The sequence below is a fragment of the Suricata suricatta genome, chromosome 9 (genome assembly GCF_006229205.1).
Source record: "Suricata suricatta isolate VVHF042 chromosome 9, meerkat_22Aug2017_6uvM2_HiC, whole genome shotgun sequence".
Taxonomy (NCBI): domain Eukaryota; kingdom Metazoa; phylum Chordata; class Mammalia; order Carnivora; family Herpestidae; genus Suricata; species Suricata suricatta.
Window position 1 is genome coordinate 40,449,836 of NC_043708.1, and position 23,763 is coordinate 40,473,598.

Here is a 23,763-nt window from a genome sequence, read left to right on the forward strand (position 1 = left end):
ATATTTGCTGAATGAATTGGAAACATTCTTTTGCTGGAATTTAATTTTATGTTGCGACATGTTGAAATATTCATGTGCCCTTTGTCTTTCTTTCTTTTTCCTCTCCTGCCCCTGTTATCTTATTTCTGTTTTTTTATTTCTCTACCCCAGGTACTGTATTAGACACATTGCGCTTGTTACTTCTGATCTTCACAACAGTCTTCCAAGACAGGGGTTACCATCATCATTTTACATATGAGAAAACTGTGGGTCCTGGAGGTTCGTTAATTTCTCCAGTGTCACTCAGCAAATCAGTGGTTGACTTCACTTCTCCATGGAACCATTAACTCCTAGCCCCATTACTTGAGTTCCTGCACTTTCTTCTTTTGGCCTTCCCGTTACTGATCAGATCCTAATTGTGTAGCACTGTCTTTGCCTGAATCGCAGTTGAGACAGAAGGATTGAAGAGGGAGGGCTAAACCTGAGAGGTCTTGCCAAGATCTTGACATGAAAGATTGAAGCCAGGGACTGAAGGAGATAGAAGAACCCAGGGCATCTCCACATTTTCAATCCGAGAGAGCAGAAGAGTGGTGGCGTCACCAAAAGATATGGGTAGCTAAGCAGTTTTACTCCTGGAGGTTGTTAAATCAGATAGCAGTTGGAATTTCAGAGACTCTTTACTTCCTGATTAACCATGGACTTAGTTTCTTTGAGTCTCACTTTCCTCATCTTTTCTCTGAACAGAATCTTACCTGACTCTCATGTCTGACATTGGTTTGCTGATCGAACGATGCACCAGATCAGAACCTGTTCTGTAAGGGGTCACACCATGTGCACATGTCAGCTGGCATCACTACTGTCAGAAATCTTATTACTAGAGTTAGACAGTAAACAGAGACACCAACTTCTTGGGTAAAAGTGTGTCTGTGCCAGAGGTCAGCAAATCGTGACCCATGGACCAGTCTAGCCTGCTACCCATTTTTGTATCACCCATGAGCAAAAGAAAGTCTCTTACATTTTAATATGATTGAAAAAAATCAAAAGAAAGATATTTGTGATGTATGGAAATTACATGATGTACAAAGGTCAGTGTACACAAATAACATTTATTGGAATATAGCCAAACTTATTTATGTGCCAATATGACTGCTTTTATACTGCCATGGCCGAGCTGAGTAGTTGCAACTGAGATTGTATGGCCCAAAAGCCTAAAATACTGACTGTTTGACTCTTTACAAGAAAATTTTGCCAATCCCTTGTCTTTACTTTTTGGGAGCCATTTCTAGGCCACCACTCTGTGTCTTTCCTTCCTACCTTTTGAAGCTCCTGGGGAGGAAAGGAAATGTTAGGAAATCTTGAAAGGTTTTGTTTGTCTGTTCACTAATTTCTTTGATAATATCTGTCTTCTTTTCTCCTTCTTGATGCTTTTAAAAAAGAATTTTTATTCAGGGCTGAAACATTATTATAACTTTAAAAGGCAGTAAGAATGGGGTGCCTGGGTGGCTCAGTGGGTTGAGCATCTGACTGATGATTTTGGCTCAGTTCGTGATCTCGCTGTGGTGGGTTTGAGGACTGTCAGACTCCATGCTGAGCAGAGCCTGCTTGGGATTCTCTCTCTCCCTCTCTCACTGCCCCTCCCCTCCTTGCACCTGTGTGCATTCTCTCTCTCTCTCTCTCTCTCTCTCTCTCAAAATAAACAATAAAATAAACTTTAAAAAAGCCAGTTAAGGATGAAGAACCCCATTGCTAACATCAGACTATCCTTAACACAGCCATTCTAACACATGCTTTCGTTTTGAGTGATGGTTCCTTCTGTCTCAGCATGTGCACTTCCAAATGGTTGTAATAGTGGTCTACTAACATTTCCTAGTTGATGTAGTCCTTTTCAGTGGCTTTTATAGCTGTTACTTGATTATTGCCATTTGTTTGTTTGTTTGTTTAAGAGAGCTCCCTTAAGTGAGGGAGAGGGGTAGAGGGAGTGAGAAAGAGAATCCCAAGGAGGCTCCATGTGGGGCCTGATGCTGGACTTGATCCCACGACCCTAGGATCATGACCTGATCTGAAATCAAGAGTCTGTTGTTCAACTGACTGAACCACTCAGGTGCCCCATTTTTTTTTTATATTATTGCTTTTCTTTTTTTATACTCGTTGTATTATGACGGAGTGGTACTACTTGCAAGCTATGTATGTTTCAGAACTACTTCCTGTTCTTGCCTTTGGTCAAAATTTCCTTCTTCAACTGTGAATGCAAATGCTTCTCTTTGGAGCCAGTGCTGAGCAGCCCCAGCCTGCCCATTGCCCTCTTCTACCTTACTTTGCTCGGACATTGATTCAAGTTTAGAATACTCGTTGAGCTTAAAAACTGAGAAATATAAGGAATAAAGTAAAGGAGAGAATGTCAGATAAGACTTGAATTTGATAGTTTATTTGGTGGTGCGAGGGTCAGGAATGAACTTGATATATTAAAGGTGATTTCCTGTATCCTTTTCCAGCATTCAACAGTAATAAAATACATTTAACAAACAAAAATATTCTCTGTTCATCTAACGATGATATATATGAAGGATACACTTATGCTCTCTGTTGCATTTTTTTTAATTAGAGAGAGAGAGCGTGAGCTGGGGAGAGGGGCAGAGGGGGAGAGAGAGAATCTTAAGCAGGCTCCATGCTCATCCTGGAGCCTGACCCAGGGCTCAATCCCATGACCCTGGGATCATGACCTGAGTGGAAATCAAGAGTCAGACGCTCAACCGACTGAGCCACGCAGGTGCCCTCTTGTTGCATTTTTAAATAAATGAGAATAAAAACAAGACTATTACTGTCATATTAATATTGTTGACTCTTTCACAGTATATTATATAGTGAAACCAGTGCATCAAATTAATTTAATACCATGAAATGTAAGTTCTCAAATTAACTCAATGAAATATAAGTAAAAAGATGGCTATTTACATTTTATTCTCTTATTTTCCCTAGTGAGAAGCTGGATGGAAAAACTGAAAGACAAGGTAAGAGAAGTATTTTCTTCCTTTGGATTTACCTTAAAGGGCATGGCTTTGTCAAATAAAAGATCTTCAGAGTAACGGAGCTTTAATTCATCATTCTGATTCTGGTGACCTATTCAAAGATGCAAGGCCACTTCCACGTGCCCAGCAAGAAGGAAGACCTTCCTTTTAATTTCCTTCTTGTATAACTCAAGGCTGTAAAATATCCTTATATATCAAGGTGGAATTTCTTCTGGGAATCAGGAATGAAGTCTCATTGTGTTTAGCTTTTCTTGTCCCAATGTAAGGCTCTTATAAGCCTGATTCTCCTGTATGAGGAAGAAAAACCTTGGATTTAAAAAAAACATTTGATTATTATTATTATGTATTATTATTTTATTGTTTATTATTATTATTTTATTATTTTTTATCATTATTTTATTTTTGAGGGGGGCAGGCAGAGAGAAAGGGAGACAGAGGCTTGCAAGAAGGCTCTGTGCTGACAGACGAGAGCCCGATGCGGAGCTCTAACTCACAAACATGAGATCATGACCTGAGCTGAAGTCAGATGCTTAACCGACTGAGCCACCCAGGCATCTCAGAAACACCTTAGATTTTGGAAGACATTGATTCTTCTGACCCAAAGGCAAACACGGATAGACTTGAGTTACAAATAAAAGTTTGGGATGGAAAGGGCATCCTTAAACCATAGTGGGGGGCAGGGCAGAATAAAAATACTCGGACACCTGAGCACTCCTTAGATCAGCTTTTCTGCAGTCTCTCATGGTGCTGCTATGCACTAAGTGACAAACAGCTGGCGTGCCTGGAATGGCCAACCAGAGAAACATATTTTTCTCTCTAGGGTTAATTCTGCCATATCTGTCTGTGTTTGGCAATATTAACTTCCATCCAGGTTCCTATTTTTCATTTTCTTTTGGTTTTTGACACTCTCCAAGTTTACATTTTTGGTTGCCTTAGAATTTTAAACTGGAATTACTCATAAAAAATATTGATGGAATCCTGAATTTCTTGCTGTAGCCTGTGTCAGATCTCATTACTATAATCCAGCTCAGATTTAACTGGGGGTTTAGTGAATGGAAATCTTTTCAGTTGCCAGATATTGAGTTACTTCTAAACCATCATTCCTAAGATCTATGTCTGTTGCTGGTATACCACATAATTTTTGTGATTTGAAGTCAATTCTCAATATTTGGATGATCAATATTTATTTTGCTACAGCTTAATGCTCAAGAATAAGTTACAAATAAAATCATATTATTATATTTTTTAACTTTTAAAAACATTCTTATTTTTGAGAGACAGAGTGAGTGGGTGAAGGGCAGAGAGAGAGAGAGAGAGAGAGAGAGAGGTAGACACAGAATCCAAAGCAGACTCCAGGCTCTGAGCTGTCAGCACAGAGCCCTACAAGGGGCTTGAACCCATGAACCATGAGATCATAACCTGAGCCAAAGTCAGACACTTAACCAACTGAGCCACCAGGTGCCTTAAAATTGTATGATTACATTAATTGTCCTCATTATTATCTTTGTGCTTCTCAGTAAAATTTAGCATAGATGGTTTTTGAGAATGAGGCTATTATGTGTTCATAAATATTAAAAATGATATTGAAAAAATTTAAGCATATTAAGGTTACTGGAGGCTGTTTTTGTATCTGTAATGGGTCCAGCTGTCTAAGGGAGGGACCGAATAAGGTTTAGGGGGAAAAATGCTCAAAAGTTAAGAACAGAACACACTTAAATTAGTAGGGCTTCTTGTTATTCTTCAGGAAAAAATATGATGCAATGAAAAGGAAATAGGTTTTGGTAAACTAATTTAGGAATCCGTATATCATTGTTTCTATAGAAAATATCCTTCTGAGTAAAAGAAAAAAAGCACAAAAAACCCTTAAGAAAGTACATTTTTGCATGTAGTCAGTTGTGAAGTTAGAGATTGCAAAATTTCTTACCTGTATCTATAGATAGCTTCACCACAATTTTTAAAAATTTGTGCAGTTTTATAGAAAGCCTGTATTTTCTATTTCTGTAGACCCTTCTTATCTTGTATCAAAGGCTTGGCACCTCCTCTCTACTCTTTTTCACCAAGAGAAATAATTTTGTGTGTGACCCTTTTCTGGATTGAGTTTTTCCAACCCTCTCTCTATTTTCTTCTGTAGTATTTTTTCTGTATGTTTTAATTTTAAAAAATAGAAGAAAAATAGTTGAGATTCTAACCATGTTTGTCTTATTTGATACCCTGTTTCTTCATATTTTGACCCTCTTTTGGAGGGACTTACTCTAATCTTTCCCATATCCCCCCTTTTCTGTGAGTGAAATCTTATACACTTACCTGCTACATGCATTCAGATACACACGCACACGTATGAGTGTATATGTATCTTCCTTCATCTTTTCCTCTCTTTCTCCCTCACTTCCCCCTTTACCTATCTAGCTAGTTAGTTGTCATCTATAAAAATCTTATGAGTTATTATCTTCAGAAACTACTTGAGAGCATAACTGTTGCCATAACAGAATCCCTTAGACTTGAAAACTAAATACTTACTTGACTGGCTCTTTGGTCAACCAGGACGTCTTCTCAGTCTTGCTTTAATTTTACCCCATATTGGTATTTCTGTTAGTTGGTTTGGCTCTAGAAAGAAGAGTGTTCAAAAAGTTCTGAATTATCCCTTTTGCTGTTATTGTTTTGGATTTCTATATTAGTTAGGATTAAGATCAGCTGTGGGTGACAGAGAACCCCCCCCCCCCGCCCCAATGACAATGGCCCTACCAAGATGAAGATTGTCTCTCATTTATGAATCTGGAGGTAGCAGTCAAGGGTTAATGGGAAGCAACACTGTGACAGGGGCTCAGGCTCCTTGTATTTGATGCTCCACCATTTGTGGACCTTCATTCCCAAGGTCACCTCATGGTCCTGGATGGCAGTTCCAACTTTGCTAGGTCCATATTTTAGCTAGAGGAAGGAGGAAAAGGGAAGGGTAAGAGACCTTCCCTCTGTTAAAAGGGAGAATGAAGGCACTCTCATTCTTTAAAAGTGGGGGATAAAGTCTGTGCTCCCCGCTTAAAGGGCATGGCCTGAAAGTTGCACCTGCCACTAATGTATTATCTTCTTAGTGAGATTTATCATGTGGTCACAGCCAGCTGCACAGAAGGCGGGGAGAAGAGATTGTGGCCCAGCCTCAATGGGAGGGTCTACTGCTCTGGAAGAAGAGGTGAATGGGTATTGAGGGACAGTTCCTATATTCATTCCATCATTGCCTTCTTTTTGGTTATGTGTCCAAGTTAGGGATGCTTGTTAGGCAAATCCTAACTTGGCTACCTATCGATATATCTTTTCAGCATCTAAAATGCTTCTCAAAATTGGAGAGGCATAACAATTGCAGTGGTTGCTCTGTTGTTATGTCACCAAGAGCATACTATTCCTTCTAGCTTTCGGAAGTAACCTGGAAAACGGATGACCCGGAGTATACTGTGTAACACTGATTCTCATGTGTGGTCCGGACACGCAGCCTCAGCATCACCTGGGAGCTTGCTAGAAATGCAGCTCGTGGGCCCCACCCTGCGCACACTGAGCCAGAAACTCTGGGAACGGGCCCAACCATCTGTTTTAACAAGTCTTGCAGGGATTCTGGTACATGCTTAAGTCTGAGAACCACTATCTTACTTCAGCAGATTTGAGGCAGCACAGCATGTCATTTGGTTTTCTTATACCTTTCTTGAAAACAGGTGTTTCTGAATAAATGCGTTATCCTACGAAGGAATACTTTCTCATGAAAATACTTTTTAGGTTCTCATGAACAAAGTAAAAACAAGTAAACAAAAAACCAAAACAAACACAAACTAAAAGCAACTATGTATAGTAATAATTTTTAAAATGTAAAACTTACTTTGTATTTGGAGGTATTTTCAAATTTACAAAAAGAGATAGAAGAATGAGTACAAAGAATGCCCCTTTACCTTTTACCCAGATGCACTTGTTTTTTACATTTTATCTCATTTGCTTTATCATTTGCTGGTCTGTCTCCCCATTTCTGCCTCCTGTTTTCTGAACCATTTGAGGAAGAGTTGCATATTCCATGGTGCTTTGACTCCAAATACTTTAGTGTGTATTTTCTATGAGTGGGAATATTCTGTTAGCAAACATAGTACAGTTATCAGCTTGGGTCTATTTAACATTGATACAGTACTTTTAATCAAATCTGTCATCCATATTTCAGTTTTTTCAACAGACTCAAAATGCCATTCTTTTTAAGATGTTTATTTATTTTTGAGAGCGAGAGAGAGACACATGAGCACAAGTGGGAGAGAGAGAGAGAGAGAGAGAGAGAGAGACAAAGAATCTGAAGCAGGCTCCAGGATCTGAGCTGTCAGCACAGAGTCTTACGTGGGGCTCGAACCCACTAGCTGCAAGATCATGACCAGAGCTGAAGTCAGATGCTTAAATGACTGAGCCACCAAGGTACCCCCACAAAATACCTTTCTAAAAGCATTTTTCTTCACCAGTACAGGACCTAATCTAGGGTCATGCAACACATTTGATTGTCCTGATTTGTTAGTTTCTTATAGTCTGGAACATTTTTATAGCCATCTTTTAGCTTTCACAACACTGACATTTAAAAAATTATAGACTTTTTTTTTTTTGAGAGAGAGCGACAGCATGAGCAGGGGAGGGTCAGAGAGAGAGGGAGACACAGAACCGAAGACAGGCTCCAGGCTCTGAGCTAGCTGTCAACACAGAGCCTGACGCGGGGCTCGAACCCACGAACTGTAAGATCATGACCTGAGCCAAAGTTGGACGCTTAACCAACTTATTTTTGAGAGAGAGAGAGAGAGAGAAAGAGAGAGAGAGAGAACAGGAGAGGAGCAGAGAAGGAGGAAGACAGAAAATCTGAAGCAGGCTCTGTGCTCAGTGCAGAACCCAATGAGGGGCTTGAACCCATGAACCGTGAGATCATGACCTTAGCGGAAATCAGGAGTTGGATGCTTAACCGATTGAGCTTCCCACGTGCTCCAAAACAATAGAGACTTTTAAAAAATATGTAATAGTCTTCATTTTAGGTGTATTGGGTGTTTCCTCACGATTAAATTCAAGTTATGCATTCTCAGTTGAAATATACACAGATGCAGTGTGTCCTTCTTAGGGTGTTATATGTGGAGGTTCATGTACCTCCAATGCTTTTGAACAGAGAAGAGGTAAAGGGCAGGATTTAGAACTAAAAAAATATGTACACATCTCACGTGTTTTCATTTATGCAGGAAACAAGTCATGGGCAAGCTAGGAAGAGTTTCTTTTCCATTAATCCATTTATAAAGAGGAATGGTTAAAATATACTTGAAGAGGGGTGCCTGGGTGGCTCAGTTGGTTAAGCATCTGACTTCAGCTCAGGTCATGATCTCGTGGTCCAAGAGTTTGAGCCCCGCATCGAGCTCTGTGCTGACAGCTCAGAGCCTGGAGCCTGCTTCAGATTCTGTGTTTCCCTCTCTCTCTCTGCCCCTCCTCCACTCATGCTCCGTCTCTCTGTCTCTCAAAATAAATAAATATTAAAAAAATTAAAAAATATATACTTGAAGAGGAGAAGTTACTTTGATCCCATCTTGTAGTTGTAATTTCAAAGCACAGGCAGATATCACACACACACACACACACACACACACACACACACACACACACGAGGGGACAAAAGAGAGGAGAGAGGGAGATAAGAATTGAGTTTTGGTGACATCTAGATGATTTAAAGCGCTAGAAACAAGAAGTCTAAATGTATAAATAAGAAGTATGGGAAAGAGTGACACTTTTTGGAATCTTCAGGCTACTGCTGTGGGGTGAAGTTACATAGTACGAGGAGACCCACAGAGATTGGTCAAGCTGAGCTTCCAAAAGCTCAAACATCATCCTCTGAATGCACATCATACTCTTTAGAGTCTAATCTATGGGGCTTAAATGATCATGTTTCAATATGTACATACATTTCCATGCACTGGGAATGGTGGTATTATTTATTTTTTTAAAAATGTTTTTTAATGTTTATTTACTTTTGAGAGAGAGAGACAGAGACAGAGTGTGAGAGGGGGAGGGGCGGAGAGAGAGGGAGACGCAGAATCGGAGGCAGGTTCCAGGCTCCGAGCTGTCAGCACAGAGCCCGACGCAGGGCTCTTACCCGTGACATCATGACCTGAGCCGAAGTCAAGAGGGTTAACCGACTGAGCCATCCAGGCGCCTCAGTGGTGGTCTTAAAACAATATACTCACACTTCTTGTGAGAGTACCAAAACTTTGCTTTTGTCTGGCGTTTTCCCACATGGAAAATGAGTTTTTATAAGCCTTAAGTAGATCTGGAAGGACTTGAGAGAAAGTTTGGGTTTCTGCAAAGCATATTAATTTGTTGAAAAGTGACCGGGCTTTGTTTCTTAGAGAAAAACACTTAGTATGCTGATGAACAATGCTATTGTTCTCAAATTAATAGAAAAATTTCCATATTCTCCTCTAACACAAGAGCCTGGAAATGAGAACCAGTGGTTGAGCCGACTGTGTGCAGGAGGGAGCTACAGTTTTATACGGCCATGTGTGTTCCTTTGATTTGCTTTTGGAAATGTTAGGAAAGCATCACAGTCTGCATACTTCAGCACTTTTTAGGTAACTTTTATTCTCTGTCCCTCTCTGATTTTGGCTCATTCTGAAAGGTATTAGAAATAGGTTGTGCTATAATAGAAAGTTTAGAAATAGTCAAATAAATGAACAGAATCATTGTCCCCACCCCGCCCCCCCCATAATGCCTATCTAAACTTAAAAAATTTAAGGTTTTTATGTATTTTGTCTGGGTGGGCCTCTAGAAGGGGGCCGCCTTATTTTTTTTATTTTTTTAAATTTCTTTTTTTCTTAAATGTTTATTTATTTTGAGAAAGACAAAGCAGTAGGGAAGGGGCAGAGAGAGAAAGAGGGAGACATAGAATCTGAAGCAGGCTCTAGGCTCTGAGCTAGCTGTCAGCACAGAGCCCGATGTGGGGCTCGAACCCAGGAACCATGAGATCATGACCTGAGCCAAAGCCATACGCTTAACGGACTGAGCTACCCCAGGCGCCCCAGGGGGCCTTCTTAGAAGGCAAATCAGCACCATGTTTTTCTATGAAAGCACTCCAGGTAAGTTACAAAATACTTTGGCCAATACATATTGGCCAAGATGCAGGGAGCCCTGTTAGTATGATGGCCTTACCCTGAGCTTAGGAACATCCCAAGCTACTCACCGGAGCCCAGAGATGTGTGGACGTCACGCTGCTCTCTTAGGAGCAACATATTCATAGTGACACCTTGGAGACATTGGAGACATATCAGATACCAGATACCTGCAGGTTCTTTAGAATCTGTCAGTGTTGTCAGCAGTGATCTTTGTACCCTTCCCTGCCACTTCCTTTCTTTGAGTCTGGGGTTGCTCAGAATTCCCTCCCAAGTCCCAACTTTGGTCTTGTCTATTGAGCAGATTTTCCCTTTTATACAAATCCCATTTTACGTGCACACCCTCTCCCCTCCTTGTCTGTCGTGTCTGTGCCCTGACATCTAGCATCCTCCATCTTCCTTCTCTTACTTAGTGCAGCTGAGATTGTGAGAGAGTAGACCGCCAATGACAGGGCCCTCCCTTTTCTCCCCAAGAAGCACAATATTCCGGAGGGCACTTGAGCCCCCTTGGAGCTTGTCTCAGACTGATATTTCTGATTTATAGCATTTTAATAGTCCTGGCATTCTTGGAAGCTTACTTCATTCATCTCTAATACAAATTATATTTCTGCCGCCAAAACCTGATGTTGACAAATGTACATAAGGACATGGCTGGTGATGCCCCTAGGTCTGGGTGATTTATTTCAATACTTCTTCTAAATACTTCAACTTTCCAAAAACAGTCATACCTTTATCTCTGTTGCCTTCTCCCTTAAAAGTACCTTTATTCTAGGTGCTATTTGATAGTAAAGCAGGTAGGAGAATTCCAGGTGTTTAAGAACCTGCTGCCATCCAGCAAAAATGAGAGGCCCAGGGCAGTGGTCCATTCAACATCCTGATGCGTGTTTCCTTTTCTGTGCAGGCTGGTTACATGTCTGGGATGCTGGTTCCCGTAGGGGTTGGGATAGCGGGAGCCTTGTTCATCTTGGGAGCACTCTACAGCATTAAGGTTATGAATCGGCGAAGGAGAAATGGCTTCAAAAGGCATAAAAGAAAGGTACGGGACCCACAGCAGCAAAACCTAATCAGCTTCTGAACATTCTTCGCTTTTCTAATTTGCTTAATAAAGCACACGGGGCTTAATGGTGCGTGAATGGTATTGACATGCCCGGTGGTTTGGATTAGCTGCCATAGCAGCTGCTTCGTGTGTTAGTGTATCTTTTAAAGGGGCCTGTTTCTCAGTTTTGCTCTGCAGCGGTGAGAGTTTAATGCTTTTCTGTTTTCTTTCTCCAGCAGAGAGAATTCAACAGCATGCAAGATCGAGTAATGCTCTTAGCCGACAGCTCCGAAGATGAATTTTGAATTGGATGGAAGTTTAATTGGGATATTCGACTGCGTTATCATTTTATTTTTTATTTCGGGGCAAAAAGAAAAAAAAAGAACAGCATCCTGCCACGTCGCTACTGTCAGGCCATCGGTCTTACTCTCTTCTGGGCAGTAGATTTTTTTCTTGTACTGAGAGAAAAGGCATGCTGTATACTTAATGTAATAGGCAGTGTTTGTTTTTATTCTGTAGTAAATTTTCCATGATCATAGGCTCCAACTCATCAATATGCACCATTCACGTTGTTCACTGGGAGTTGCTAGGTAAATAATTTGTATTTTCCCAAAGGGCCTTTTCCTTGGTTTACCTGTACTAAGTATAACGATTTGCTGCCAAGGCATGTTGACTGTGAAATAGAAATCTTAACCAAGAGTAACTTGTGATGACTGCATTCTGCCTACTTGAAGCTATAGGCTTCTGGGCCACGGTACATCCTCTCTTTGCATCGAGACTAGCAGCGAGTTAGAATGAAACCTCTCGGCACATTAGAATTGTGTCTAGATTTGTAGGTACATCGCGTTATATACTCCAATCTCCCGGTTTTATTATTTTTCATCTTCCGTTTTATTTTCATTCTTGGCAGAAAAAAAAAGGCACCACAAATAATACGTTAAATTGGCTCTCAGTCTTAATGCAAACTTGCTTTCTTAAATAGTGTAATTGAGCACAACATACCTATCAATAGATTCTTACATGCTTAGCTCTTAAGAGATGTTTTATGTGTGTGTGTGTATCATTTGACGTTGCAAGAAGAAATGAGGAAGAAATCAGGAAGAAAATGAGGGTTGGGAAGCTCTCAGAGAATTTATCTCTGCCATTTGGCTCTGCGCTTGTGTGGCCACTGTTGTGAAGTATTCAGAGTGCTGTTTTTCTACTTCTGGGGTTCTGGCCATGGAATGATTGGGCCAGCGTTGGTTCTTGCTTGGCTTTATTAGACAACAGACATCCTGTGGAGGATGCAGGCTTACTGGCCAGAGTCCTGGCACATGATGGAGCTTATGAAAACCCAGCCTCTCTCATCCCTTTTGGGGATGTTGCCCTGTGTTAGATGATTCCTCATTTCTTTTGCAATGTAATTCCTTGCCCTATCTTTTGGATCTGGGTATCTGGAACTTCAGTAAGTCAAGATTTTAGGGAAAGACTTGGCTCATGTACAGGTTACTACTAGCACTGTCCTTAGTGCCTGACACATGGAGAATCTGTTCACATTTATTGGCACCTGCTGTGCCACATTCAAGGCAAGCTGCAGTTATTCCTCATGGCTCCTGTATGATGTAGGACGTGTGTTATGATGTAGGACGTATGTTTTTATTCTCACCATTGACTGAAGACAGACCTGAAACAGAGAAGTGAAATGATTACCCAAAATTATGCCCAGAAACAATCAGAACGAGAGCCCACTTGGACTCAAAACTGGGCACCCCTATCATCAATTCAGTGCCCTTCCACATACTTGGCAGGAAGCAGTGATGTTTCAGAGTCCTTCTCTAAAACCAAGATTCTAAGGAAAGACAGGAGACCATTGAACGACATGGGATTGAACCTCATGGGTTCACATATAATGTGGATTTTTCAATACAATACAGTATAGTACTCTAAACATATTTTCTTTTTCTTATTCTTAACATTTTCTTTCTCTAGCTTACTGATGGGAAGAACACAGTATATAAAACATATAATATGCAAAATATATGTTAATTGGCTGTTTATGTTATCAGTGTGGCTTCTGGTCAAGAGTAGGTTATTAGTAAGGTTTTTGGGGAGTCAAAAGTTATATTTGTATTTTCCTTTTTTTAAAATTTTTAAAAAATCTTTAGTTTTGAGAGAGAGAAACAGAGTGCAAGTGAGGGAGGGGAAGAGGGAGAGAGCAAGACACAGAATCCCAAGCAAGCTCTGAGCTGTCAGCACACAGCCCAATGCGGGGCTCAAACCCACAAACTGCGAGATTATGACCTGAGTCTAAGTCAAACTCTCAACTGACTGAGCCACCCAGGTACACAGTTGGATTTTCAACTGTGCAGGGATGTTGGCACCATTAACTCCTGTGTTGTTCAAGGTTCAACTGGATGCAGTTGGTCGGCCAAGGAACATTTCACATGGATTTCTGTCTTTGTGAAATGAATCATGTCTTACTAACTTTCCTCTTACTCACACAAGTTCTTTTCCCCTCCCACCTAAGCTATTTCTTTTACACCACATAGATTTACATGTAGAGAGCTAAGAGAAAATTTTTTCTAGAATCCAGTGTTGAATGATAGCTAGCTTACAAGAATGTTGTCATCAAATTATTTTCTTTTATTTTGCCAAGAAATGTAAGCAAATGTGTAAAACTGGTCAAGCAAAATGAGAAACTCAAGTGCACTCAAATAGAGGTTAACAATTGACAAATAAGCTCAAAGTTAGGTTTTAAAAATAAAATTCAGAACCATGGAAGTCCTAAGTAATTTGTAATTTCAAGAGCAGAGGCATCCTGATGTTGCATAGGGCATGTTTGCCTTTTCTAAGAGCAGCCCCTTGGTGGGAGGGTCCCTATGGTTAGGAGGGGATGGGCATGATTGTTTTCTTGACAAACCGTTTGTAGTGAACACACAATAAACCATTTCATGCAGCAATACCAGCTCGATGCTAATGGCTATCAGTGCCTCAGGCTACTCTTAATCTGTAGTTTTAACGAGACCATGGCTAATAGGTTGGACTTCCAAACTATAGAATGCTAAAGTCACAAATAACAGACACGTATTTTCATTTTTTCCAGAAGTCCATGGGAATGACATGTATATGCATTTAGCCCTAAGCAGAAGCAGGCCTTTTTGGAAAAGTAACTATTAAGAGAAAAAGAGAGGACTTAGATCACAGTATATTTCTATATGAACCCATTTCAACACCGGGGTTCCGTGGAAGGTTCTGTGCACGGCTCAACTGCTATGTTTATTTTGGCCACTTTCACTGCCAGCGAATGTTGGCACACCGATGTCCAGTAGTTAGCTGACATTATTGAGAGGATCAGAAAAGGTTGTCTTTTTCTAAATAAAACCTGCGCTTGGGGTGTTGCCCCCAGAGGGAGTGGTTATAGGATAGTCCAGATTACAAGCAGTGCGTCAGGCACTGGTGGGTTTCCCTACATGAAGTGATTGGAATGTTTATATTTGCGCATGAAAAATAAAAAGGCAATTCTTTATTCTAACAACTAACCTTAAACCGTTTAACGGCAAAACAAGTAAAGCTGTCTGGTAAGGGGGGCTGATGGCTGCAGGCTTCAGTTGCTAACACCTTCCCCTCTGAGCTGCATTCACCCTGTCAGAACTGTAGCTGTCCCCACTGCAGGGGCCGGGATGGCAGCTTATTCTCAGAGGGAGAGGCAGTGTTCCCCAAACTCTGGCTCCAAGGAATCACCTGGGAGATGTGTTCCACACAACAGACTCCAAGGCCCTACCCCAAACCCATTGAATCAGAATCTCCAAGGGAGGAGCTTGGGACATTTGTGCCCAGGCAAGTTAGAGAATAGTGTTAGGAGGCCATCCATCCAGAGAACAGCTTCCTTAGTAAAGAGATGAGGGAGAGCTAGTCAGCTATCCAATAAATTACACCTGCCATTGTGGAGAATGGAAAACAAAAGGAAAGAGAAAAGGGTAGAAGCTTCTAGAAAGAATAGAATGATGGGTCAGAGAGAAAAGGGCTCCTCCTATGTCCCTGATTCCTTTTTCTCTAATCAGAAGATAGCACTTTTCTTTTAAACCTCTTCAGATTTTCCTCTCCCACAAGTTGTTTCTCTCAGTAGCTGCTGGTTTAATTTATATGCAATATTTGGAGTTAATTAGTATCCCAGGGAAACAGATTCCCTTAGCAATGCTTTAGCCTTGGCTTCAGCTCATAAACTGCCTGAGATACAGTCTTCCAGAAACATTTTCTTAAAGTACCTGTATCTTTTACATAGGCCAATCAATAATGCTGTAGGACACTTGTTAAAGAACAGTTTTAGAACATATTTAAGGTAGTTTTAGTTTGGTCACTCAAAGCTGGTTCTTTTTTTCATTGTTATTTTTTTAAAGGCTAAGACTTAAAAGTCAAATGTTACAGAGACATCAGAAAACATAGAGCCATATAGAACATTCTGAATGTCTGGTGCTTCTCTCCACATTCCTCCAGACATCTTTTTCATGTGGAAGTCCAAATGAAATATCCAATTTCTGTGGGTATGAATAATCGATGTTTCTACCAGTTGCCAAAAAGGCAGCTTTTGGGAAAAAGAGATATTATTTGGCTGAAGTTTATAGCTGCGTGCCCTTTTGGCAAGGTAGGCTTTGTTATGATTACAGGGAAATCTGTGAAAGAAATCTGTACTTTTAAAGGTATGGCTACAAGGGAAGAAGTGTGGGTAGAAGAAGATGCAAGAAAAGTCATGATGCAATGGAAATGTAAACATGCCACGAAACACTGGCATGTGCTAGAGGAGGCCAGAGTTCCATCGAATGGACCGATGCTTGGAAGAATGATACAGACAAGTAAGGAGGAAAAGGCAAGTGAGGCAGACCATTGGCAGGGGAAGGGCTATGAATCTAAATTTGTTTCCATCCTCTTCGTCAGAGAAAATTATCCTATAGTAGGTAGAAGGGACATGAGTGGGAGGGAATTGAAACCCAAGTTCAATGAGGAGACAAAAGGAGCTTGGTACTTTAAGCTTACCTCAGTTAAATGTCTTTCTTAATTACACAGAGTTCAAATAACTGAATAGCAATCTCTAGGAATAGGAAACAATTTGAAAACAAAATAATGGTGTTGACGTAATAAAAGCCCCTTATGTGTACGTTTAGCATACCCCAGAGGACACTGACTTTTTGGGATCTGTTTAACCATAATTATCAATTTTAGCAGTCAAAAATAACTGGAAACATAATGCTGTTGCTTAAGACCTACATTCAGCAAAAATAATCAGCATTTATTTTGTAAGCTACTGTTAGCTATACAAATGCTTTGGGACTACCCTATTTTGGGCAATTGATACATCTAACTCCCTATTAATTAGCCTCAATTTCTATTATGTGTATATAGGATAAAAGAGAGGAAAGAAAGGAGGAAGGAAGGATGAAAAAAGAAATTTCCTCCAAGAAACAGCAGCCAAAGTGCAAAGAAACAAATCCTATGCTCCTCTCTTCTAGTATGCTGAAAAACACAAAACAATATTAAGGTAAAACAAAAAACACACAAACTCAAGTCTTCCATTTATTAAAGGAAAGGTCTTGCTTTATCTTCTCAAAAAGCACCAGGAACAAGAATACAAATAATAACCAGTGATAATGTATAATATAGAGTAGTATACATTCTCACTCTAAGACCTCAATCTCCGGATCTGAAGTTTAGGACTGATTTTGTTGAGAGGTGTAACCTTTTGTGGGATAATGATGGAGGAACTGAGAATCAGGAGTTGAAACAGAAAAATTAACTCTAGGGAGAAAAATCCATTTTTTCGCCTCGAAACTTTATAGGTATAGGAACAGAGTACTGACAGAATGGAAGCCAAATGGGGTGCTCACTTGGGTTCTTTTATTACCTTTGAGGTGGGGAGGTCGCCTGCTCTGGTCTTAGAAGACTGAACCTGGTATCAGGTTACGACCCTGGGGTTTTTATTAACCAGTGTACTGTACATCTCCATATTTTCTTCCTAATTCACAGTGAAAGAAAGGATGGGACCAACAGCATTTGAAACATTTCTCCAATTTTATGCTTTACAGCACAGCCACGGGATTTGTGTAGTTTCAAAGGTCTTCATGATCAAACAGACCAAAATATACACGTAGGAATGTATAAGTCCAGTCTTCCAAAAAAACAGATGTTTGGATACCAGGTGCTTCAAGCCCTTCATTTTCCAATCTTCCATTGAAGACTTTGGCACAAAATCTCCAATGATCAGTTTCTCTCATTTCCTTTTTTGTGTAAGAGCTAAAGGAAAGGAGAGGCCATCTGAAATAGTTCTGTAATTGGGCGAATCAAATCTCAAAGGTCAAGGGACAGAGGGTGGTTAGAGATTCTATCTTTGGTAAACCAAGAGCACTGTGATGTTATTGCTTCTTACTCAATCAGTATTTGTGGAATGTCTTTTCTTTGTCTGGCAGTGTCTTAAGAGCTGGGGGAGCAAGGTGAGCAGTCCATGACCAGAAAGAGCTTATGGACTAGTAGGAGAGGAGTAACTGGGCCATTTTATCACATGAGTGGAATGGGATCAAAAAAAAAAAAAAAAAAAGGAGCATCTAGCCCTGCCAGGATTAGGAATATTTCTCCAGAGCTGGTAGCATCAAACCTGAAGCCAGAGGGATGAGTCAGGGTTCTTCAGGTGAAGAGAGGAATTGGGTCTTCCCCAGGGGAACCTCATATGCAGAAGCTAGCAGTGAGAGATCATGGGAAATTCAGCAGGGAGATATCAAGGAGTTCAGTATGGCTGGAATGATGGGTATACTAGGGAGGTAAGGGTCGGGGTTGGGGTCAGGGGTGGAAAATGCAATGAGAAAAACGAGGCTGATCTTAAAGAGTCTGCTAGGTCATGTCAAGAAATTAGGACTTCATTCTGAGGGCATTCTAGACGTCATGGAATGATCTTATACTGAGCAGTGGTAAGATCCGGGCTGAGTTCATGGGATGACTGGAGTGGCAAAGTTAGAGTCAGGGACACCAGTCAGGGTCTGGTGCAGCAATGCAGGTTAGAGGTGACTGTGGCCTGGACCAACGCTGCAGGAGTGAATGGAGGGGGAGGATGGTTCCCAGCAGGGTTCAGGGCAGGGAAGCAGAAGGACTCGGGTTGGCTAGATGTGGAGACGGGGGAAAAGACAATGGTTAAAGCTGACCAGCGTCATGGCACTTTTGAGGCTCTCTAGATAGCATGGAGACCAGTGTCCTGGCTTCTGGAGGACTGACCTGATGTTATTCCAGCACAGCCAACACGAAAAAAAAACTTACACGTCTGCCAAAAATGTGTAGGCGACTACTTTAACTTTCTACGTAGTGTGCGTGTGTGTTCATTCTCTGTAACTTTTAATAGTAGGCTCCAAAGACATAACTTTAAATTTAATAAAGCTTAAATGAAACATCTGGGAAAACCCTCCAAAGACCATTAAATGATTATATGACTTTGGCTGAGCCCAGGTATGAATTACTATCAGAGATCTGATTGCTTCTCTTGCTTTGAAAAGACTAGTTTCTTATATTTTCACGTGAGAGCCAAAGCTCTGGATCTTGTGTGTTTTGTTTTGTTTTTCTTATTTGTAAGAACCAACTTTGTACATCTTATTTCTATATAATTACTTTCTCATTCCTTTTCAGTTTTATTGAGATAGAGTTGACAGCCCTGTGTAAGTTTAAGATGTACACCATGTAATGACTTGACATACGTGTCTTGTGACATGATTAGCACAGTAAGTTCACAGCTATCTCCTCACATAGTCACAAAAATATTTTTTCCTTGTGATGAGAACTTCTAGAATCTTCTCTTAGCAACTTTCAAGTACATCATGTTGTACTCATTTATCTTATAACCAGAAGTTGGTTCCTTTTGACCACCTTCTTTCAATTTTCCCACACACCCTGCCCCCCAGGATCTTGTTTTTCCTGAAAACAAATCCAAGAGGCTTCTCTCAAGGCTGTTCTGCACGAGCATGATGTCAGGGTTTGGGTGTGCGCGCCTGAAGCCCTGCAGGCTCCATCTCCCAGTGCTGAGTGGTTTCTGTGAACTTTTGACAGTTGTCATGGATGATCATCAAGTGGTTAATCTTCCTTAGCATATGAAAACTACAGCAGGCTTTCCATGGTTGCCATGTCAACACAAGGCTGGATACCGGAGGGCTCAGGGCAACAATGTAGGATTGAGGAAATGCAGAGAAGCATGAGAGGAAAATAATTATTAGTCTCACTCCCTGGAGATCACCATTGTGAACATTTTGGTCTCTACATTTCTAATCTTTTTCTCTGTGCATTTATGATATGTTCTATTTACATGCTTTTATTTGTACACAAAATCAAGATTATCATTTACTTGCTATCTTGTTACCTCCCTATAGCTACAATTTTTTATTGTTGTTTAAAAGGAATAAAGAGCAAGAAAAGAGCTTGTGACAATCCCTAGGTTGTATTTGAATGAATAAGCTGGGTTTTTTTCATTAAGATTTACTTGCCATTCGGTTGTCGGTGACTTCCCAGTTACCTCAAGACGCTTATGTATGATATAAATGATACCAGAATTGAAAAGGGAAAAGTCTCCTCGGACACAATGCCCATGGGCAAATGTCCTATCTTGTGCTCTGAGGTATTAGATCTCTCTCTCTCTCTCTCTCATTAAAAATGATTATTTTTGCGAGAGAGAGCACTAGCCGGTGAGGTGCAGAGAGAGAGTGGGACAAAGGATCTGAAGTGGGCTCTGTGCTGACAGCAGAGAGCCTGATGTGGGGCTCAAACTCGCAAACCATAAGATCATGACCTGAGCAGAAGTCGGACGCTTAACTAACTGAGCCACCCTGGCACCTGACACCTTTCTCTCTTTGCCTTTGCTACCAAGACAAAGGTTGTAAACCTTTATGATCAGACAGTAAGACTGAATTACCATGCGTGTAGATAGTCAGTGGTAGTGTGAGAAACAGTGGCTAAGAATACACTTGCTGTAATGACCGACATCAATTAACATGACCTGAATTGATTCAGTTCAATTTTCTTGAATTTAATTAGTATTTTTGTGTCATTTATTATAGCCTACACTATTTTCTATATTTTATTTCACTTGGCTAAGGTTAAATAGGCAAATGTTTACCGTTTTGTCCATTGTTTTCTTCTCTCTGTCATAGTTATAAAGAGAAATCACAGCTTTTCACATTCCCCCTCTGCATCTTCCTAAAATTTAGGTCTCTTTAAAACCAGTTAATGGAACCTGGTGTTCCCTTTGACCAAGACCTTTATAAGTGTCTCCATTAGCCCATACCATCCAAATTTCTTGCACAGAGTAGGATATGAGATTAAATAAGGCACGTAATAATGCCCCATGAACTTTATTCTAATAGTATTTTCTTTACTTATGAAAGTGAATTGTTCATTAGGTATTGCTAGATTAAAATAGAATGGAGTAAGACTTGGCAAACTTTGGGGGCACCTGGGTGGCTCAGTCGGTTAAGCGTCCAACTTGGGCTCAGGTCATGATCTAACAGTTTGTGGGTTCGAGCCCCGTATCAGGCTCTGATGCTGACAGCTCAGAGCTTGGAGCTTGCTTTGGATTCTGTGTCTCCCTCTTTCTCTCTCCCTTCCCCCACTCATGCTCTGTCTCTCTCTCTCTGAAAAATAGATAAATAAACATTTAAAAAAACTTGGCAAACTTTGAATTTTCACTGGGAAGATGATGCTCTTCAGGATACATTTCTGTTCCTGCTTAAGGCCAGGAGTTCATCAAAAGCAGCTGCGAAAATTTTTTTGCAAATTAATGAATTAAGGTCTTACTTATTGTCTATTCTAAATAACAAGGGTCTTTTTAAAAGTCAGTTGTGGGGATATTATTGAACAAGTGAGTTTTATGCTACTTAAATAAAATGTGAATTTAAAAAATCTTGGTGAAATTCACATTGATTTCTATTTAGTGGTAATAAAACCATGAACATTTATTCAGTTCTTGCTGGATGAAAGGGTGAAAGCTGTGCTCAGTGCTTTAAAAGGGAAAACCTACTGAATTCATACCAAACTGAATGAGGGAGGCACCCTGCCTCACCAGTGCCTCTACTCATGGCAGAAATCTCACTTGTAGCAAATAATTATCCTTGACAACAGAAACAGAAAACAAGACCTCTAATAACAATTTTGTTGATTATTTTTTCATGCTGTGGAAACTGTATAGCACTTTAGCCATGATGTTGTCTCAGTTTTTAAAGTATTCCATTTTTATTGTATCAACCCCCAGTGAATACTGGCGTTGGGATAATGTGTCTGTCAGAGGGAGCTGCTCTAACAAAATAGCATAGACAGGTGGCTTAAACAGCAACATTTATTGCTCGCAGTTCTGGAGGCTGGGAAGTCCAAGATGTGGATGGCAGGCTGGTTGGGTTCTGGCGAGAGCCCTCTTTCTGGCTTGCAAATGGCTGCCTTCTTGCACTATCCTCTCATGGTAAAGAGAGCGAGCTCTAATGTCTCTTGTTTTCTTATAGGGGCACGAATCCCTTCATGGGAGCTCCACCCTTTTCACCTCATGGGAACCTAATTACTTCCTAATGGCCCCACTTCCTAATACAGTCACACCAGGAGTAAGAGATTCAACATATGCATATTGAGGGGGGAGGACACACAAACATTCAATCCATGCAAGGCAGATAACTCATCTCCCAAGGGCTGCAAGGTGAGGAGCCTAGAGAGAAGAAGACTACATATTGAATTATATCCAGAAATCATTCAATGAATACCTGTGGCCATACAAACACCTTGCTTCAACAGATAGTGTTCAACAGAGTATCCAATTATTCAAAATTGTTTGGGGTTAGTGTCTATCATTTACAAGAGAAATAGTTTGCAATTCTTTAGCAGTAAATTCAAACTTGTTACAGAAATCTAAAATAATTTTATAGTTTACACATACTTAGGTTTGGTTCTGAAATAAAACCAAAAAGAATAATTGTGATGCGGTACTTCTGTCAGGAGAAAATCTGTCCTATTATAACAGCTGCATTTTATTTTATTTTTTTCTTATAGTTTATTGTCAAGTTGGTTTCCATATAACACCCAGTGCTCATCCCAACAAGTGCCCTCCTCCATGCCCATCACCCCCCTTCCCCTCTCCCCTACCTCCATCAGCCCTCAGTGTGTTCTCAGTATTCAAGAGTCTCTCATGGTTTGCCTCCCTCCCTCTTCCCAACTATTTTCTTCCCCTTCCCTTCCCCCTGGTCGTCTGTTAAGTTTCTGCTCTTCCACCTATGAGTGAAAACATATGGTATCTGTCCTTCTCTGCCTGACTTATTTCACTTGGCATGACACCCTCAAGTTCCATTCACATTGCTACAAATGGCCATATTTCATTCTTTCTCATTGCCATGTAGTACTCCATTGTGTATATATACCACATCTTCTTGATCCACTCATCAGGTGATGAACATTTAGGCTCTTTCCATGTTTTGGCTATTGCTGACATTGCTGCTATGAACATTGGGGTACATGTGCTCCTATGCATCAGCACTTCTGTATCCTTTGGGTAAATCCCTAGCAGTGCTATTGCTGGGTCATAGGGAAGTTCTACGGATAGTTTTTTGAGGAACCTCCACACTGTTTTCCAGAGAGGCTGCACCAGTTTACATTCCTGCCAACAGTGTAGGAGGGTGCCTGTTTCTCCACATCCTCACCATAACAAATGCATTTTAAAAGTTGAGAGTGTGCTATGTTCACACACTACTGACTTGCAAATCCAAAAGGCTTTCACATATAGTTATGGTACTGGGTATTGCTAACATGATTTTTCTATCCCAAAAGAGAATTATTGTTGAGGTTGCACTTACGCAGTTGGTGCTTTGTTAAATTAAGTATATTAGAATAAGATCTGTGTGGCATAGAATCTGTTCCTTGGTTAAAGAATTAGTAGAAGGTGGTTTCTTTGGGTCCATTCTTCATTTGCCTCAATAAAGACAAAGTGCATTCTATCCAGAGACATTTCCTCAGAGGACAGTAGAAAAATATGAAAAAAAAAACCCAATTAAGAAGAAAAAAACAACTATGAAAATATAATTCTGGTGGGAATATTTGTGAGTGAGCTTCTCAAAGAGTTGTGTGTGTGTGTGTGTGTGTGTGTGTGTGTGTGTGTAAGAGCAAAGTGACCATATTTTTATGATCTGAACTGGGACACCTTTGAGAGTGAAAGGAGATACTATTAATAATTATGATGGGACAATCAGCATAAACTGGGATTGTCCTGGGCAAACTGGAACCTAAGGCCATCTCAGAGGGGGTGTATCCGACACCCCTGGTGTCACTCCCAAATCCTAGCTTTTATTTCAGCCACTGCAGCAGCCATCAGTTCTCCACGGGCTTCCACCAATTGGTGAAGGTAACAACCTGACAGTACCTCGATTCCGGCATGCACCGCCTGTTTCTGCCCCAGTCTGCTTTGGTGTCACGGTAGGGATTGCTGTGGGGCCTTGCTCTGCATTCACATGTGTACCACCTGGAAACACAGCAGGGCTAATCCAGTGGGTGTTAACCCATGGAAATGGAAGCTGATGGGTAAATTCTCCCACCATCTGTTACTCGAATGGCT

General features: G+C 40.7%; 1 protein-coding gene across 1 annotated transcript in view; it reads left to right on the plus strand.

Moving 5' to 3' along the window:
* Positions 1-11,893, plus strand: part of ARMH4 (armadillo like helical domain containing 4) — a 110,582-nt gene extending 98,689 nt beyond the window's left edge. The window contains exons 6-8 of the mRNA XM_029951562.1: positions 2,956-2,987; positions 11,049-11,183; positions 11,420-11,893. Of these exons, the coding sequence (XP_029807422.1) occupies positions 2,956-2,987; positions 11,049-11,183; positions 11,420-11,488 (236 nt within the window). The 3' untranslated portion in view covers positions 11,489-11,893. The remainder of the gene's footprint in view (positions 1-2,955; positions 2,988-11,048; positions 11,184-11,419) is intronic.
* Positions 11,894-23,763: the final 11,870 nt, after the last annotated feature.